This window comes from Colletotrichum fioriniae, assembly GCF_027942845.1.
Source record: "Colletotrichum fioriniae strain IMI 355084 chromosome Unknown scaffold_10, whole genome shotgun sequence".
NCBI classification, from domain to species: domain Eukaryota; kingdom Fungi; phylum Ascomycota; class Sordariomycetes; order Glomerellales; family Glomerellaceae; genus Colletotrichum; species Colletotrichum fioriniae.
Window position 1 is genome coordinate 1,867,175 of NW_027076846.1, and position 18,385 is coordinate 1,885,559.

The 18,385-nt window shown below is 56.6% G+C and overlaps 8 protein-coding genes across 8 annotated transcripts; 5 read left to right on the forward strand and 3 right to left on the reverse strand.

Moving 5' to 3' along the window:
• Positions 1-1,433: 1,433 nt before the first annotated feature.
• NPY1 (NADH pyrophosphatase) lies at positions 1,434-2,725 on the forward strand (the record flags this gene model as incomplete). Its single annotated transcript, XM_053190155.1, has 2 exons — positions 1,434-1,968; positions 2,037-2,725. 2 exons carry the CDS (start codon positions 1,434-1,436, stop codon positions 2,723-2,725), a joined length of 1,224 nt encoding a protein of 407 aa, XP_053052577.1.
• A 709-nt stretch (positions 2,726-3,434) lies between these two features.
• Positions 3,435-4,149, forward strand: ARL3 (ADP-ribosylation factor protein 3; the record flags this gene model as incomplete). Its single annotated transcript, XM_053190156.1, has 2 exons — positions 3,435-3,483; positions 3,557-4,149. 2 exons carry the CDS (start codon positions 3,435-3,437, stop codon positions 4,147-4,149), a joined length of 642 nt encoding a protein of 213 aa, XP_053052578.1.
• Positions 4,150-4,375: 226 nt separating this feature from the next.
• On the reverse strand, positions 4,376-5,334 carry RRP45 (3'-5'-exoribonuclease; the record flags this gene model as incomplete). The annotated part of the gene is made up of 2 exons (XM_053190157.1): positions 4,376-5,108; positions 5,171-5,334. 2 exons carry the CDS (start codon positions 5,332-5,334, stop codon positions 4,376-4,378), a joined length of 897 nt encoding a protein of 298 aa, XP_053052579.1.
• Positions 5,335-5,643: 309 nt separating this feature from the next.
• Positions 5,644-6,530, forward strand: CWC15 (complexed with cef1p; the record flags this gene model as incomplete). Its single annotated transcript, XM_053190158.2, has 3 exons — positions 5,644-5,676; positions 5,740-6,384; positions 6,477-6,530. The coding sequence occupies 3 exons, from the start codon at positions 5,644-5,646 to the stop codon at positions 6,528-6,530; spliced, it is 732 nt and encodes a 243-aa protein (XP_053052580.1).
• Positions 6,531-7,539: 1,009 nt separating this feature from the next.
• Positions 7,540-8,292, forward strand: N0V96_008539 (uncharacterized protein; the record flags this gene model as incomplete). The annotated part of the gene is made up of 1 exon (XM_065758364.1): positions 7,540-8,292. The coding sequence occupies one exon, from the start codon at positions 7,540-7,542 to the stop codon at positions 8,290-8,292; it is 753 nt and encodes a 250-aa protein (XP_065613119.1).
• A 2,327-nt stretch (positions 8,293-10,619) lies between these two features.
• Positions 10,620-13,715, reverse strand: N0V96_008540 (uncharacterized protein; the record flags this gene model as incomplete). Its single annotated transcript, XM_065758365.1, has 4 exons — positions 10,620-12,640; positions 12,702-13,020; positions 13,050-13,438; positions 13,640-13,715. 4 exons carry the CDS (start codon positions 13,713-13,715, stop codon positions 10,620-10,622), a joined length of 2,805 nt encoding a protein of 934 aa, XP_065613120.1.
• Positions 13,716-14,694: 979 nt separating this feature from the next.
• VPS21 (Vacuolar protein sorting-associated protein 21) lies at positions 14,695-15,557 on the reverse strand (the record flags this gene model as incomplete). Its single annotated transcript, XM_053190161.1, has 3 exons — positions 14,695-15,266; positions 15,359-15,422; positions 15,480-15,557. The coding sequence occupies 3 exons, from the start codon at positions 15,555-15,557 to the stop codon at positions 14,695-14,697; spliced, it is 714 nt and encodes a 237-aa protein (XP_053052583.1).
• Positions 15,558-16,156: 599 nt separating this feature from the next.
• On the forward strand, positions 16,157-18,381 carry kri1 (Kinetochore protein Spc24; the record flags this gene model as incomplete). The annotated part of the gene is made up of 2 exons (XM_053190162.2): positions 16,157-16,328; positions 16,406-18,381. The coding sequence occupies 2 exons, from the start codon at positions 16,157-16,159 to the stop codon at positions 18,379-18,381; spliced, it is 2,148 nt and encodes a 715-aa protein (XP_053052584.1).
• Between the last annotated feature and the right edge of the window lie 4 nt (positions 18,382-18,385).

Consider the following 18,385-nt stretch of genomic DNA (forward strand, 5'->3'; position numbering starts at 1 on the left):
CTCTCTGGTTTAGAGTGACTAGAGAGACAGATCGAATCGGATATCGATCCTCAATGGCGAGTTCAAGCGAGCGTAAATACTTTCAGAGACGACATGCTGGCATTAAATTGAAGTACCGGGCCCCTTGCAGTGGTATTGACGCGGCTAGGATGCCAAGTCTTTCGTGGATCCCACTGTTGTGATGTTTGCTGCCGCCTGACGGCTGATATTGTCAGTATCATTTGATTGAATACAAATCAAAAGTCATCAGAAAGGTTGTCAGAATTGATGTGATATGAGCAGTGTCGCTGATGGGTAGTTCAGCTATTTCATTCCATCCGTCAACAGGTGGTGTTGAGAAGAGGACGAAGAGATCAATGAAAATATAGATACCAAGAGGCGCTGTCTCTTGGTTTCGAGAGAGGTAGAACGTCTGAAGAAATCAGCGCAAAAGTGCCTTTGGTATACCTTGAGTCGATGGTGAGCAAAGGAAGGACCCACAATGCAGAAGCCAAGGTTGCGACATTGCCTACACTGAGATCCTGTTTCTTCGTATTCATGTCAGCTGAAGACTAACAGCAAACGAGATCTTAAATTTTCCAGCCGATGTTGATTGCATGGAACAGAGCGGCAGAAAATTCCCAGTCTTGCTCCCGGAGATTCGACTGCTCGTTAGTGTGAGGTTTTCAGTCAGGAGTATGGCTGTGATCGTGAGAGGAAGTCGATGATGACTAAACACTTCCTTGCACCTCGGCAAGATCTAAGCCGCCGCGTGGGCGACTTCAGGGGGGCCCAAGGCGATTGGATAAGCTTAAGTGCATCCTCATCTCTCTTACATCCAAGTTGTCGCATTGACAGCTGCCCAACGAGCACCCATTAGAGCTCCCCTTCCACATCATACCCAATGATCATGGAGGTATTCCAATACAAAGGCTCGTAAGACAGCTGCCACGCACGGGCTGTCCAGTAGCTCCGAACACCGTAACAAGTCCGGACACTAACACTGACACTGACCCGACGGTGACCAGTCGATCTCTTAATCGCACCTGGTGTGGGGGAGGAGGGATCTGCCGGAGGGGGCTCCATTTATCGGAGCTCAGCGGCGAGTCGTGATTCACCGTGACAAGCTCCAAGATCCATCGCATTGCGTCTCTGGTGTCCCCCATCTTTCTCTGCCGTCCCTCGTCAATCTGATTAATCAGCCGGGCCAGTCCGTTGCCGCTGCCGTCTCTGCCGCACGTCTTTCAGATATCTCACACTTTAAGACGCCTCCAGTCTTTCTAACATCAACTTATTGTAGAAACTTGCACTCACTGCTTTTCTGATTTTGGTACGGAGTATACGTCATACACATCCTACATCGGCGCCAGTCACCCCGAAACCCCCACGTAAAACCCAAGGACCCCGCGATAGCTTCACCGCCCGCTTGAGCCAGAAACCCAGGAAACCTCGGCATGGGTTCTCAAACTTGGAACCTCCCCGCACCAGTCGACGACCCGGACTCCATGCTGTCCCGCAAGTTCGGGCGGGAAACCGTCAACTACTTCGCCGGCAGCGTCCTCAACCGCGTCGGCTGGCTGCGTACCGACCACACCTTTATCCGGTCCGCCTTTCAATCAAAGGACACCAAATTCATGCTCCTCAAGGACCTCAGCCCCCTCACCAGCGCCCCGACGAGAGTGCAGTTTGTCTCGTACGACGATGTCAAGCCCCTCACCACTGAGGACCCGTTCGGGCCGTCCGAGGAGGATCTGATCAAGAACTTTGACTCGACGGTCACGAAGCCGCTCATCATCTTCCTGGGTCTCGAGGAGAGCGCAAAGGTGCCGTTCGAGTACAAGGGGCTCAAGGGACGGCCGTGGTTCGCTGTTGACGTGACGCCCAAGGGCTCCTACGCCGATGCCGCCAACCAGCTTATCGAGGCTCAGTCGAGCAAGGGGTACAAGTTCCTCGAGGGAATGAGACCGATGACGCTCGAGCCGGATCATGGTAAGGATTTACCTCTTGCAAATGAACAAGCGGTTTGTATATCAGTCAAACTAATGAGCAACTGTCAGCTGGCATCTACGCCCAGGCCCGTTCCATCGCAGACTGGAACACGCGCAACAAGTTCTGCGCCGGGTGCGGGCAGCCGTCTCTGTCGGGCAACACGGGCTACAAGCGCCTGTGTCCCACCACCGACCTCGCAGGCTCCGACACACCCCGCGAGCGGGCCGAGTGCGCCACGCGCAAGGGCGTCTCCAACATCAGCTTCCCTCGTACGGACCCGACCATGATCGCCGCCGTCGTGTCCTCGGACGGCACCAAGGTGCTCCTGGGCCGGAACAAGCGGTACCCGCCCAACTGGTACAGCACGCTGGCCGGCTTCATCGAGCCGGGCGAGTCCATCGAGGAATCCGTCCGGCGCGAGGTGCTCGAGGAGGCCGGCGTGCGCGTGGGCCGGGTGGTGATCCACTCGAGCCAGCCGTGGCCGTACCCGGCGAGCTTGATGATTGGCGCCATCGCGCAGGCGCTGCCCGACGGCGAGACGATTGACCTCGGCAACGACCCGGAGCTGGAGGACGCGCAGTGGTTCCCGCTCGAGACGGTGCGAGACGCGCTCAAGTTTGGGGTTAGCGGGCTCGGCGAGCCTGCGCCGGAGGGGTACAAGGAGGGCGGGCTGAGGTTGCCTCCCCCGGCGGCTATTGCCAACCGGTTGATGACTGCTGTTGTTGAGGGTTATGCGACTACTACGCCAAAGATGTGAGAAGGGTGGTGGAGCTGTTCCCGGGGGTTGTGATCGCGAATGTGTTTAGACGTCATGATAGACATGAATAAATAGACTCGCCCGCATATTTTTGGGTGTTTTCTGGGATTCCAAGTAGGGAGAGTTGACTATGAGCTTAGCGTTAGTAGCACTCTGAGGTTGAGTGAGTAAGTGACTTCATCAGAAGTGCGATAGACGTCAAGCTGATGCAGAAGAGTGACGAGAGGAGGGGTTGTCATCATCAGAAATCTCTTACTTTTATGACTTGAAGAATGAGCGGTATCTATCTGCCCTGAGCAAGTGTCGTGTGACATCAAGGTCCTCAACCAAATGGAATTTGCGCCTTACGTGACAGTAGAGGAGACAACAGCAACGGAGCCGTGCCTGCCCGGGCCCGTAGGGCTGAGGAGCCGCCGACACTAGCTGGAGGTCCCTGAAACCCCTGTATGGACCCCCCACCACCCACGTAGCGGACAGCGTGTCAGCGCTACGGAGTACAGGCCAGCACAAGCTCCAACGCAAGTTTGAGCTCCAGCTCGTGTGGACGAGCTCCATCCACTTCCTCCATCCACTTCCTCCATCCACATCCCGCCAATTGCGCCGCCTTCGAAACCCTCCACCTATCCCGGCCCCAAACGATCCCCCAGAACCTCGCTCGTTGAAATAGTCGCAAACCAGGTGCCGCTCGCCAGTCGGCCGTTTGCCTGCCATGTATCACCTAGCCAAGGGGTTATACCTCCTAGCTACTAGCAAAGAAGGTTCGCGCATGATGAACCACAAACCCATTGTCCACGGCCAGTTTCCATAGCTAATCTTCTCCCCCTTCCACAGAGTACTCCGTCATCCTCCTCGGCCTCGACAATGCCGGCAAGACAACCTTTCACGAGCAAGTCAAGCACTTCTTCCTCGAGTCGCACCCGGACCCGAAACTCAAGACCGTGCCGACGGTGGGCCAAAACGTCTCGACGATATCCCTGCCGGACATGTACCTCAAGATCTGGGACGTCGGCGGGCAGCACTCGCTGCGCCGCCTGTGGCAGAGCTACTACGCCTCGGCGCATGCCATCGTCTTCATCATCGACTCGACCGACATTGGCGACGGCAACCTCGAGCACGACAACGGCTCCGGCCGGCTGGACGAGTGCCGCCTCGTGCTCGAGGACGTGCTGCAGCACTCCGAGACCGAGGGCGTGCCCGTTCTGGTGCTGGCCAACAAGCAGGACCGGGAGGATTGCGTAGAGGTCGTGAGGATCAAGGAGGGGCTCGTGAAGAAGGTCTTCGAGGGCGAAAAGGCGAGCAGTATCCGCGACTCGAGGGTGTTGCCTGTTAGTGCGCTGACGGGGACGGGTGTCAAGGAGGCGGTGGAGTGGGTGCGGTCGCGAGTGAAGTGGAATAAGGAGTCGAGGCCGCCGGTGATGCGGTAGACGTCGTCGCTGGCTTGTCGTCATTTACGAGGCATGATAGTACACGGGAACTTCTTTTTAGACTGGGCGTAGATGGAGTTGGAGGCTCAAAGTCAAGGGACGAACGGGTGAAGCCACGTTGGTCACTTCGCTTCTTCTTGCAGAGCATGGGTTTTTGAGAGCGTATTTGGCTGGGTATCATTTTACATTTTTTTGGTTAATCTTCCTCTGCTTGACTGGCCGTGTTCTATGCGTCCACCACTCTGTCATTCTCCGCCGACAGAAGCTCTGATATGAGACCGCCCTTGTCCCTACGCTTCGCGTCGTCCGCCAACCTCTCGTCCACTATCGTCGAGAACTCCTTCGCCTTTTGCAACGCCACGTTGCCGCAGTGCAGCAGCGTCACCGCCTCGACGGGCGTGCCTCCCAACTTGGAAATCTGGCTAATCTCGCCGTGCTTGTTCAGGCTGACCGTCACGCTGCTTGTCCGCAGCTGCTCCTCGAGCCAGTTTGCGTCGACGAGCGTAATCTCGCCCTCGTCGCCGTAGAAGCTAAACGTCACGCAAAAGGGGCTGTGCAGCCAGCTCAGGGGCACGGGTTCGCGCTCGGCGGGGGTGAAGATTGTGAGGCTCTCGCCCTCGTTGGAGGTGTCGGGCTTGCGGAAGTGGCGCAGGGCGGCGATGACGGCGAGGCAGGCCGCGTCGGTGAGGTTGCCGTCGTGGGAGAGGATGTGGACGTCGGCGCGGACGGACCATACCTTTTTGCCGGCGACGAGGCAGAGGGATTCCGTGTCGAGGGCGCCCGAGCGGCGGACCGTCTTCTCGAGGAGGCGGGAGAGGAGGACCTCGGCCTCGGTTGGGCGGTTGACCTCGAAGGCTGGGGAGGCCATGGGGCTGAGCTCGGTGGTGATTTGGAAGACGCCCTCAAAGGGGCGGTCTGGGTAGGGGACCGTCACTTCTGCGGAGACTTTGACGAGGACTCTGTGATGGTGGTTAGCAAAATTGGACCTGGTGAGTGAAGAATAACTTCATGAGTTACTGACCTCGTCTTGCCGAGTTCAACGTTGGCCACTCCATATTCATCGCCAAAAGTGAGCTGGACTTTTCGATATTGATCGAATTCCCGGCCATCAAGTCTCAAGTTCTCCTTAAGAGCTTGTGTGACAAAGGCCTTTTCATTTGCTGACGGCTCGGCTTCCCTGGGCATCTTGGTGGTTGAAATTGGTAAAATGTGAGAAGCAATTTCAGACTGAGAAACAAACTCATGGGCTCAATAGTGACCTGCAGGTGTTCAGTGAGGTCAATCGCATTGGTGGGGCACTTGCAAAAATTCTGCCGGGCGGTCGAAGCCTTAAAGTGTCGCCTCCCCTGCAGCTGGACCCACTCAGCCAGGTGCGCGCGCGCATGCATTTACTGGGGGACCGAACGTCAATTGTCAATCACCAGATTAGCACTTTCAGTCTTCTTCAACACCGACCAATCTTCAACTCTCACAACCCGTCGCAAAACTGCCAACATGACCACCGCTCATCGTCCCACCTTTGATCCGGTATGTTTTCATAGTGCTCTTTCACCAACGATTCAACTTTTTTACTAACCAAATAATACCCAGGCCCGAGGCAAAGAAGCCCTTCGCGGCCCGGCCTACCACCAACGTCTCCTCCCAGCGCACACCCAACTCAAGTTCCGCCAAGCAGGCCAGGGCGGCAACGCAGACGAAGAATCCCACGATCTCAGAGCCGAGCTCCTCGCCGCCGAGGCCGCCCACTTCGCCAAGAAGAACGGCGGCGCGCCTCCCCCCTCCGCGAACGACGATGCCGATACTACCGACGCGCCCTCGGGCGGCGTGAAGCGTGCCCTCGAGGCCGGGTCGCAAGCAGACGCAGAAGAGGACTTTGAAGCGAAGCGGAGGAGGATATTAGAAGAGTCGCGGGACGTCGACGCATCCTCAGACGAGGAAGGGGACGAAGAAGACGATGACGACGATGACGATAGTGACGAGGACAGCGACGACGAGGAGGCGGAGCTACAGCGCGAGATGGAGAAGATCCGACGCGAGAGGGCGGAGAAGAGAGAGAAGGAAGAGAGGGAGAGGGCTAAGGTCGAGGAGGAGGCGCGGGAGAGGGATATCGCGCTGGGGAACCCGTTGTTGAATAAGCCTGATTTCAACATGAAGAGACGGTGGGACGACGATGTCGTTTTCAAGAATCAGGCGAGGGGAACGGAAGAGAAGGGCAAGGGCAAGGAGTTTGTCAACGTGAGTATTCCACCCCCCCTTTCTTGGTCTAAGCACCCCTATGACGGGTGAGCGCAAGCGGTGTGATGATGGTTTTGCTGACTTGCGTATAGGATCTCCTGCGCTCCGACTTCCACAAGCGATTTATGAGCAAGTATGTTAGATAGATACCCACCGCCGATTATGGTGGCAAATGCGACTCTTTTTTCTACTCTTTTAGTCAGTGAGATCGGTTACGAGACGCCATGAAAGCAATGATTTGGACGGTGCTTGGATTGCCTGGTGTGGCCCATTGAGTCCATCCTTGGCCTCGGTATGGACTGGACACGATAGAGCTTGCTCACTCTCAAGCGTACAGTCGAAAACTTCTGGGCCTCCTCATGTCTGTCACACAGGACCAACACCGAAGAAAATGTCAACATTCTCACTTCAAAGGCCACCATTGTCGGTTATCTATCCTAACACCCACGCCTCGACACACTACGGATTTTGCAACTCTTGCTTTAAATCAGATTTCAGATATATCCCGCGATCATGTGTCCGATTGCAATCTCGACTACATTGGATCCTTTCTAAAGTGTGGCGTTTCTCACTTGCGAATTACGTTCAGTACCGACTGAAAACGCCGTCATCTTGCCCCTGAGAGGGCCGCAAAAGCGGGTCGAGCCCGGGCGGATAGTTGGGAGACTCCGGCACCCCTGGTCTTGGCTCAAGCGGCGAAGAGTCATCCAGGAAGGACTTCAACATCCAACCTATGTAAAAGCGGATCTCGGTTTCGGTTTCCGTGTACAGAGGACCTTTTTCAACCGTTTTGTTTCCCAGTCCATGATGCCAAGCGGGCAGAGCATCCAGGGGAGCCTTCGGAGTGGAATGCCTGCTTATCGGGTGATTAGATTATATGAGATAGGAGCTCATCTCGATAGCAAATGCGTCAAGATCTTGCATTTAGCTTGAGGCTTATCGTTTTAGAGGCCGGTGAGATGTTGATTCGCAATTCTACTTACTTTATCTCTGCAGAAACGTCATTATGATTCATTCGAGCTCATGGACAAGTATCATGATACTTCTAAATATGAAGGATACGATACATATAAGGCGAGGAGGACGAGGTTGAGCGAGTATTACACATTCCTCTAGTCGTCACTCTCATATCACATCATTAAATACCTCAGCATCATGAATCCCCAGACAGTAGCACTCATCACAGGAGCCAACGGCGGCATCGGCCGCGCCGCTGCCGAAATCCTAGCTTCCGCCCATCACTACCACGTCATCATCGGTTCTCGTAGCCTCAAAGCAGGCCAAGAGGTAGCCGATTCCCTCACGTCTCGCGGCCTGTGCGCGTCCGCCATCCAACTCGATCTCACATCCGACAACGACATCCTCGCAGCGGCCGCCTACATCTCCGAAACCTTTGGAAAACTCGACGTCCTCGTCAACAACGCCGGCGCGCACTTTGACATGAACGACAAACTCTCCGTACGTGAGCAGTGGACGTCCACCTTTGCCACAAACGTCGTCGGCACCGCCGTCCTAACTGGCGCGCTCCTCCCGCTCCTCCGCAAGGCCCAGTTCCCGCGCATCGTCTTCGTCAGCTCTACCAAGGGGTCCATGGCCGCTGCCCTGGACGGAAGCGCGGGGTTCTACGATATCGCGGCCAAGGCGTACGATGCCAGCAAATCTGCGGTCAATATGTTGACCGTCAGCTATGCTAGGGTGTTGAAGGGTGACGGGGGCGTTGCGAATGCCGTGTGCCCGGGGCTGATTGAGACGAAGCTGACTGCGTTTATGGGGAAGGATCTGCTGGCTAGCCATGGCGCTGCTTCAACTGGGTTGGGGGCGAAGAGGATTGTGGAGATGGCTACGCTGGAGGAGGGGAGTGCTGTGTCGGGAACGTTTTCAAACAGAGATGGGGCTGTTCCTTGGTGAGTATGAGAGTCGACGCCATCGACATGTTGTACTTGGAAATCCAGGCAAGCTCGCCGTTGTTTGTAACAGGCATTTCTGAAGATTTGAAGGCTCAAGTTAGAGGCTAGGCGGTTGACGGGCCTTCCCGTATGACAGGGTAGCTTGCAGATTTGAAGATTGGAAAGAGTGCTTGGTGGGCTGGCAAAAGACTTTCTAAGCCTAACTCACCAAGTTCTTCACCTCCCGTTCCTGCCGCACCAGCTATGTAAAACCACGATGTTCTCATATTGGGAAGGATCGCGAGGTATGCAATGATTGTCCCTGTGACTTACATGAGGTAGGTAATACCCACGGCATGCCCAATGGCAAGAGCCCAGGCCAAGCAAGTTCTGGTATAGAAATGCCATCCCTGTTCCTCTCCCCAACATCATCCCCCTTTTCCGGTTTTCTCTTTACCATTACCCGAACAACCCAACTCATCATTGTCTATTTCGGGTCACCCAGCAAGTATATTATTCGAAATCATCGCAAACATACATCATGTCAATCCCACCCGGCTTTTCCACGTCCACGCGAGCCTCGGACACCCGATGGACCCCAGTCGAGAACTAGGAAGTGTACACGATGAGACGTCCACGCGATGGTACTCGATTCATCATCCGATGCTTGGAACACCGAGAAATTGAATGTATAGACTGCCCACAGCCTCGCGACGCCCACGCAGCAGAGTACCTCAGATCTCTGAGGCCCATGCCCCGGCCGCCGAGGGAAGGGCCGAGCGATATCGATCTTGCACGCGCACGACGACCAATCTACTTCTTCTACTCCGGCCGACGTCCAGATCTCGGAGACCCCTATGTGTCTAACAGCAATGACGACGCGCTGAGTGATATTGAGGGAGAGCTTGATTACCCCATGTCAGACGACGATACATCAGACTGGAGCCTCGGCAGCTGTCCGGGACTCTCTGATGGTTCCTCTGCCGATCACGAATGCAGTCAAAAAATGCAAATCAGCCCAATACTGGATTGTCCGAGTATCCAGTATCCGGAGCTCGAGTACCCAGAGAGGCCATACCGGTCGGCTAATGGACGGCTTGCGACGCGGTTCGTAAACATCCATGACCAAACAGACTTTCTCATTTATATCCAGGGCCTCTGTCGCCCAGAGACCCGGACCGGCAGCTGGGCATACCTCTTCAAGCCATATCACCTCGGAGGAGCCGTGACTGGGCGCCTGGAGAGACTGGGCCCATACGGTGATCTTCGCACGCCAGTAAGGCACAGAGCTGAGCTTCGCGCAGCCCTCGCGGCACTGACGATACCCGCCGACTTTAGACACGGCTTCAAATCACTCACGATTGCGACCACTCGCACCTGGCTTGTAGAAGACGGAGAGCTGTTGGTTGAACAGGCATGGGACGAAATGAGTGAAGCAGGATCCAACCCTCTGCTGGGCTGGGCAGAGGCTCGCCACACCCCCGAGTTTGCACACGTATCCGACGGAGACCTTTGGTTTGCCATGAAACGACAGATCCAAACTCTCTATTCGATGATGACCCTGAAAATGCGGTGACAGTTCAGTTTCGCCTGATCGATTTCGAGTTCAATAGAGATTGCCAAGGAGAGGCCTTGGGGGCTCTCGACAATCCTCGGCGGCCATATCGCTTCAGAGAGCCTAAGCCCAAGCAGGAGTTGTAATAGAATAGCAATCACATGTACTTTACAGAGTATACATACTACCGGCAACAGACGTTGGAAAGCATCGTAGTAGTAGAAGTAGGGGTGGACAGCTGCGAGGGCAAGTGGTTTCTGGTGCGTAGTTTGCTATTCCAGTGATTCCCCATCAGGTAGCTTCAATGAGCACCCGTTTCACTTGCAACACACTTTACGAGAACTTCACTATAGCCACTGAAGAGAAGATTTATCATGTCAAAGAGTTGTGCTGAGACTCTATAACAGCCCATGCCGGCTACTGAAGCGTAATAAGTCTACCTTTTGTGGTCCCACAACTCGCCATCACCTCTTCTTCCCCTTTTCTCATCCATTTCTTCAGAGTGAGTCTTTCATCGCCAAAGAGGAGCCCACTGAGATGATATCATGCAAACGCTGGCCTAGAGTAATAGCCATTGATCCGGGACGCAAGTCCCCGCTGGGCATGAGAGAAGAGCGAACCCCAACTCTGTCTTCCCTTCAATGAATAGGAATACTTCTCCGTGCTCAGTAGTGATCGGCGCGATTGTCCGCCCTCCGAGACCTGGTAGGCCGAACATTGTGACGACCAAGCCTGCCAATCGTCTCCTCCATCGCAGCACCACCTGCACCAGCACGAGGCCGACCGTCAGGCTTCTAGCCCCAGCGACTGCCCTCGCGCTCAGCTTCCATGCGACGCATCCGCTCCTCCTCCTCATCGATGCTGATAGCCTCGCTGCGGCGCCCCTTTCGTCGGCTCCGCTTGCCGTCCTCGCCACCTCCTCCTCCGCTACTTTCATCCCTGCTGCGTTTCGCACCCGCCAAACCCGCAAGACCAGCCATGCGCTGCGTCTCTTTCAGCAGACGCTCGCGATCCCGTGCCTCGCGCTCCAGGGCGTGGGCGTCTTTCGTAGGGATGCTGGGCGCGGACTTGCTGTTGACCGAGGCCTGGGAGTCTCGCCGTCCGCCGTCCTGTCTGTCGGACGACCTGCCGGATTTTAAGCCCACGCCCTTGATCTCGAGACCGGAGCCATCACCGCCACCGCTACGAGGGCCGGTAGGCGGGTGAAACTCCCTGTCGACAGGCGTGGGCGGCTCCGCCGACTGCTTCCGGCTGCTGCGGTGACGGTGTTCCCGGTCCCTGTGCTTATCGCGCTTCCGATCCTTCTCGCGATCGCGATCCTTGCGGTCCCGGTCACGGTCGTAGTCGCGATCGCGCTCCCGATCCCGATCCCTGTCCCGATCTCCCCGGTCTCGGTCGCGGTCCCTCTCTCTGTGCGAGCGATGGCTAGACTTTCTGTGGTAGTCGTCGTAGTCGTCGTCCCGGTGCTTGTTGTCCTTCTCCCGATCGCGGCGCTTCTCATCGCGGTCTCTGCGGCTCCTATGGCTAGACCGCTTCGAGTCGCTAGGCGACGCCGACCTGGACCTCTCTTCGTGCCCGTCGTCTCTGGAACGGGACTTGACGTCGTCTTCGTCATTGTATGAGGTGTGCTTTCTGCTCTTATGCTTCCTGCGACGATACTCATCGTCTCGATCGTCAACGACAGATCTTGATTCCGAACGTCTGCGCCGGCGCCGGTGGCGATCGCCGCGATCACGATCCCGATCTCGGTCACCGCCGCGCTCGCTCTTGCGCTCGCGGCTCTGGTCTCTGCTGCGTGAGGGTGAGCGTGAGTAGTCTCGTTCTCTTACGCCGTGGTCTCTCTCCGACTTGACGTCAGGTTCTCTCTCACGATCACGGCTCGCATCTCGGCGACGGCTCCTGTCCTTATCCTTGGTACGTGTCGACGAGTTGCTTCTGGATCGCTGCTGTTGCTGTTGCTGCTGTTGGTCCACGACGGGACTCTGAATCGCGAGTGCGTCCACCGACGATTGTCGGCCTCTCTCATCAGGGACAACGTATCCTCGCGCTCGCAAGGTGTGCAAACTTGTATTCGGCAGACCCTGACGCATAGCCTTGGGACCTGTCGGAGCATTTATAGGAACATCAGGGGCTGCAGGCGCGAATCCTTGAGGACCATAACCTCCCGACATGCCGTTCCCGTTGTACGCAGAGTAGTCACCGGATGCCTGTGCCATGTCTGTATTCATAGCGTCCTCCTGATCCGCCTGGCCCTGCTCGTCCCCGCCTTCGTCCGCGGGTCTGGACCCATCACCGTTCTCTGCGTTTTCGCCGCCTCCTGCATTGGAAGTCGCGTCCTGGTCATTTGGGCGCTCGCGGCTAAACTCGTCAACATTTCCTGCGGCGCGGGTTCCATCCTCGGACCCCTGGCCGTACATGTTGTTTCCATACTGTTGTTGCGCGTGGCTCTGGTCACCATAGCCGCCATACTGTTGGTATCCGCCTCGACCATAGCCACCGTTGTAAAAGCCGCGTCCTCTGCCTCGTCCACGGTTGCCGTAATTGTTGCGGCGGTAGTCATTGAATTGGTGACCATAATTACCTTGATTGTACCCTGACTGGAATCCTGAGTTATAGTTGCCATAGTCACCAGATCCCATGCCAGCAGCATTAGCAGAATTGAAATTATCTTGGCCGAAATTCCATGACTGTTGCCCGTTCCAGTTATTGGAGCCTGAGCCGAAACCACCGTTGAAGCCTCCCATGCCCATGCCTTGAGCACCATAGCCGCCGTTCATGTACATGTTCTGCATCGCCATTGGGTCCATACCCATTCCTGGCATACCTGACACGGTTAGTTTCAGCCAACGACGTGAGAAAGTGGAGGGTTGGCTTACCCATCATTGGAAAGTTGCCAAACGAGTTGGAGCCCATGCCGTTCTGCATGGCCATCATCATCTGCATTTGATTGAAGTCACCATTCCCAGTGAAGTTCATAGTTTGAAAGTTGCCTCCATTCATTCCGTTGAAATTGGCGTTGTCGCTCGCATTCGCGTCGTCGCCCTCTGCGCCATCGTTGTCCGCAACATCCTCCTCCTGAGGTCTCACTAATTTGCTGCCATCGGCCGCGGTCTCATCGCCCGTGATGATGACTGTCTCGTCATCGTCGTCCTCTCCCTTAGAGATGGTAGGCTCTTCGTCGTGGTTAGGCGCATCCTAGTCGATTAGTTAGCAAGACGTCATACTGACATAGTCGTCTTCGGAACACCAACGTTTTGGTCTTGTGCTGCGGCGACGTCTGCATCCGCAACATCGGTCGTGTTGGCATCTGCGACTGGCGCAGGTTGGGAAACGGCGCTCTCTTCGCGTTCGTCGGGGATCGCGGCAGATTGTGAAGGTGTGTCGGCGGCAGGAGTCTCATCGGAGCCAGTGATCTGCGCATTCGGCTTCGCATCAATTGGAGTAGGGGGCGCTGAGTCCTTTGCACTCTTCGACCGCGCTTCGTCGCGCTTCTTCTCTTGGGTTCGGATGAAAACCTTGATCGTGGTTCGGAGCGACTTGAGCGGCGTGCAGTCGTCGGCGGACACGGGCGAATGCTCGCAAACGGGGCAGGATGATGGGAGAGAACTTTGGCCTAGAAAGATCGGTCAGAAGCTGCACGTGGAGGCGGGAATGAGAGACGGGGGACTGACAAGTCTCGCAGATGGCTTGCTCGCAGCAGGGAAGGCGAAAGGCGTTGACGGCAGGCTTGCTACAGCTGGCGCATCGCAACTTGATCGGAATGTCGTCGGGCGCAAGTGAGCTAGAGAGGTAAGGTTAGCAACGCGATTGAGACGAATCGCAGTCGAGAAAAGGGCGCGGGAGACTTGCTTGATGAGCTCGACCTGGGCCGGGGTGAGGTGGACAGCCATGCTGTCGTCGTTGCGGAGGAACAGGAATATCAAGAAGAGAGATACATGGGCGAAGGAGGGGTTTGGGAAAGTACAACAATAAAAGATGGCCGCGTGACCGCCGACCTGGTATTAGTATGAAGAAAGAAGAAATGGGAATGATTTCAGCGTGTCGTCGCGCGAGACGCTGTCATGGCGGACGGTTGCTTTTTGTTGAGCTTGTTTGCGCAAAGAAAGCAGGTGGTCGTGAAAAAGATTCTGAAGTGACGGAGCAGTTTGAGGTGGACGAGGCGCGGGAAGGGCCAGAAAAAAGGTGGGACGCGTGGGCGGTGACTGACCAACCAGATGCGCTCATTAACCTTCCCCGGCCTGCTGGTTTTATAGTGTTTTACAGCACCTTGGTCCGTACCTTGCCTGCTTGATCCAGCCACCAGGTCTGCTGTGCAGGTCGGTCTGCCCACTGCCCCGATCGGTGCATTACTCGCCCACTGGCCGTTTGCACCTATGCATCCGGCACTTTGGCAATGATAGCATGGGGTGATGCAAATCCCTGGTCAACATCATCAACGCCTCGGTGAATTCAACGAGACCAAAGTATGCCATAAATCTTCTTGAATGTATGAGATTCCGTCTACATAATGCACTACGAAGCATCCGCTCCCAACCGACCCGCAATCCTTCCCAACGTCTTCTTCTGCGAACTTTGCCAGCACTAGTGGGACCATTGTACACCACAACTGAGGAGTCGGCATGTAGAGTGGTGCAAAGCGACTTTGTCTGAATTTCGACTCATGACGAACTTCCCATTTACTGCCGGATGGACGCTCCCATAAATGAAACCCTATAGCAGAAATGCAGCGCATAAAAACTGATCGACTCCAAAATGATGAAGGGGGAGGTTGGGAAAACGGCCCAAAAAAAGGAATCCCTCCTTTGCAAAAACGATAATCATCCTTTCTCGAGATGTTACACAAACACGCAATTTCCCCATTCTACAACTTTAACAGGCACATCCCTCCTTCGCCGCCGCATCCCTTGAGCCCGTGAGGTTGACCCGTTGCTGGTCCTCTGCGCCACGGCTCACGGCGTGCGATGCGCCCGGACCCCGCGCGCTCTTCAACGACGTCTCGGGAATGGCGTTGGCGATGGCCGTGAAGACCTCGGTGACGTTGTGGCCCGTCTTGGCACTGGTCTCGAAGAAGAGCAGACTCTCCTCCTCGGCGTACGTCTTGGCCTCCTCCGTCGAAACCTTCCTAGCGTCGCCAGAGTCCTCTCCGTCGGCCTCCTCGTTGTCGCCGGCGGATCCGGTCTCGGCGTCGTTTGTCAGATCGAGCTTGTTGCCGACGAGGGCGATGACGATGCCCGGCGAGGCCTGTCGTTGGAGTTCCGCCACCCAGTGCTTGGCCTTGACGAGTGACGTGGGCTTCGTGAGGTCGTAGACGACGAGGGCGGCCTGGGCATTGCGATAGTACATGGGCGCCAGCGAGGCGAAGCGCTCCTGGCCGGCGGTATCCCAGATCTCGAACTTGATTGTCCGGGTCGGTAGGTTGCACTTTTGTGTTAAGAAGGCGGCTGCAAGGGGGCGAGAGGAGTGGACAGGTTAGCTCTTTTTCGCTCTCAAACGGACTGGTCTTGTCCGCGATGGCAACGGCAGCGGTTCGTACCTCCGATGGTGGGCTCCTTGTTCTCCTGGAAATCGTTGTTGACGAAGCGCAAGACAAGCGATGACTGCGATGCTGTTTAGCAAGAAGGTCTGATGTTGGGTTCGGATGGTGGTGGCCGCACCTTTCCTACGGCAGCTTCACCGAGCAGGACCAGCTTGACGCTGCTGCTCGGCTTCGGGGCACCGCCGGATCCGTCCATCTTGTCCTCGGTAATTCAGGTCGATAACAATAGCCGGTTTCTTTTTTCCTTCAAGGTAGTCTTGCGATTTGAGTCGTAGGAAAATGATGCGAAGTTTCGGTTCGGATGGAAGCAGGGACGCACGAAAGTTGTAAGTTGCTGCCTTCGCGATGAGTATGTGGGTGGTTGGATGGTTTTCGTAGCGGTAGGTAGGCCAGCAGCTTGGCCACTGAAACGACGGGTGTGGTGAGGCGCAACAATGACGAAGCGCCCCCCGGCGCCGCTGGCCAATGCTCTCTCCCTCGCACCTCAGCTTCACCTGGCACGCCTGGCAATGACCTGAGTTGGAGGGGCGGCGGAGAATCGATGCGCCGGTGTCCGCATCCATGGGCGGGCCCCGCCAAGATTCCCACCCTGTGCAGGGGCCCTTCAAACAGCCTGCAGCAGCTTACTGGGCTAAGCGGCAGAAAAAAAAAGTTGCTTGACCACCTTTGAGATCTTCGATTTTGGAGGGTCCCGTTCCGCGACTTGCAAGACTTCACTTCCTTCGTTTGTCTCTCATTTGCGACGAAGCGTTTTGCACATAGAATTCCTACTCCAGAGGAATAAACTTTGTCAAGATGGCACCGGAAACCAAGAAGGAGAAAGCTCCCAAGAAGGTCAACCTTTTGGACGACAGCGACTCGGACAGCGAAGATGGAGGGGCAGACATCGCGGCGCCGACGCTGAAGGTCAACGAGGAGTACGCCAAGCGCTTCGAGCACAACAAGAAGCGCGAGGAGATGCACAGACGTAGGTTCAGTTCAATTGATTGTTGTCTCTAGCACATTATGAGAAGCAGCATTCTAACAAAGGTGGCTACCACCTAGTCGAGGAAAAGTTCAAGAAGCCCGGCAAAGGCAAGCAGGCCGATGACGACGACTCTGACGGCGACTCGTCCTCCTCAGACGAGACCGAAGACGAAGACGGCTTCCTCGCGACCGAGGATCTGGACGCTCAGATCTCCGCCACCCTCAGCGCGATCAAGAACAAGGACCCTCGCGTCCTCGACAAGAACTTTTCCTTCTTCCCTGAGGCTGCTGCTGCCGCCGCCGCCGCCGCCGCCGGCGAGGCCACGCCCTCCAAGACGAAGAAGGAGAAGCCCATGTTCCTCAAGGACTACCACCGCGAAAAGATCCTCGCAGGCGGCGTCGGCGCCTCGGACGATGAGGACGACGATGCACCCGCCCCGCCACAGACGTATAACCAGGAACAGGACGCCCTCAAAAAGTCCATCATCTCGGAAATTAACAAGGCTGCCGACGGCGGCTCCGACGACGAGGAAGATGGCGAGGACTTTGTCAAGCGGAAACCGGGACAAAAGGTCGCCAAGATTGCAGATGGCCCCGCCGTCGACGGCGTGCACCCGGCCCGCGCGGCGCAGGTGAACAAGAAGACCAAGAAGCAAATCACCGAAGACGACATCAAAAACGCGGACCGCGACCCAGAGCTCTTCCTGTCCAACTTCATGGCGGCCCGCGCCTGGACCGAAGGCGGCGAACACAACTGGAAGGCCTTTGACTCGGACGAGGGCGAGGGCGACGAGGGCGAGCTCTACGACAAGTTCGAGGAGGCCTACAACCTCCGCTTCGAGGACCCTGCGAAATCAAACGCTGCGCTCAAGACCTACTCGCGTGAGATTGTCAGCGCCCGCTCCGTCCGCAAAGAGGCCGCCACCGCGCGCCGCAAGCAACGCGACGCCGAGCGGGAGAAGAAGGAGGCCGAGAAGGCGGAACGCAAGGAGGAGAAGGCCAGGCTGCGCAAGCTGAAGCTCGAGGAGGCCGAGGAGAAGCTCAAGAAGATTAAGCACGCTGCTGGACTGAGGGGCGAGGAGCTCAAGGACGACGAGTGGTTGCGCTTCCTGAACGACGCGTGGGACGACGACCGGTGGGAGAGCGAGATGAAGCGCCGGTTCGGAGAGGACTATTACGCCGAGGTCGAGGGCGGCGCCGAGTCGGACGACGACGAAGAAGAGGCAGAAGACGGCAAGAAGAAGAAGAGCAAGCCCAAGAAGCCAAAGTGGGACGACGACATTGACATCAACGACATCATCCCCGACTTCAAGGACGACACGGAAAACCCGCAAATCACACTCTCAGACGACGAGGGAGCAGCAGGCGCAGCAGCAGCAGCCGAGGACAACGAGTCCAACGACTCGGACTCAGACTCCCGCCCCTCCAAAAAGCGCAAAACCACAAAAGACCTCAAAAAAGACCGCCTCTCGGCCAAAAAAGCAGCAAAGCTCCAACGCGCCAAGCTCGAAGCCCTCGTCGACGCCAAAATGGACCTCGACGTCGTCGACGTCCCGGGCGCGTCCTCCTCCCACAAATCCGCCACCGAAGCCGCGGCCGCCAACGAGGTCCCCGCCTTCCGCTACCGCGAGACCTCCCCGCAGGCCTTTGGCATGACGGCCCGCGACATCCTCCTCGCGCCCTCGGACGCGGCGCTCAACAGCTTCGCCGGCCTCAAGAAGCTCGCCACCTTCCGCGACCAGGACAAGAAGCGCAAGGACAAGAAGAGACTGGGCAAGAAGGCGAGGCTCAGGCAGTGGCGGCGGGAACACTTTGGTGAAGAGTTTGAGAGGACGGGACCGACGTTCGGGTTGGAGGATGTGGAGCTCAAGGAGAAGAAGGGGCGCAAGAGGGGTGCGAAGCGTACTGCAGCCGCTGCCGCTGAGCAGAAGCAGCATGAAGAAGGAAAGGGAGAGGAGGACGTCGAGGATGGTGGTGCTGCGCTTGATGGCGGGAAGAAGCGGAAGAGGTCTAGGGGGAAGAAGAAGGCTGATGAGGGTGTTGCCGCTGAGTGAGTAA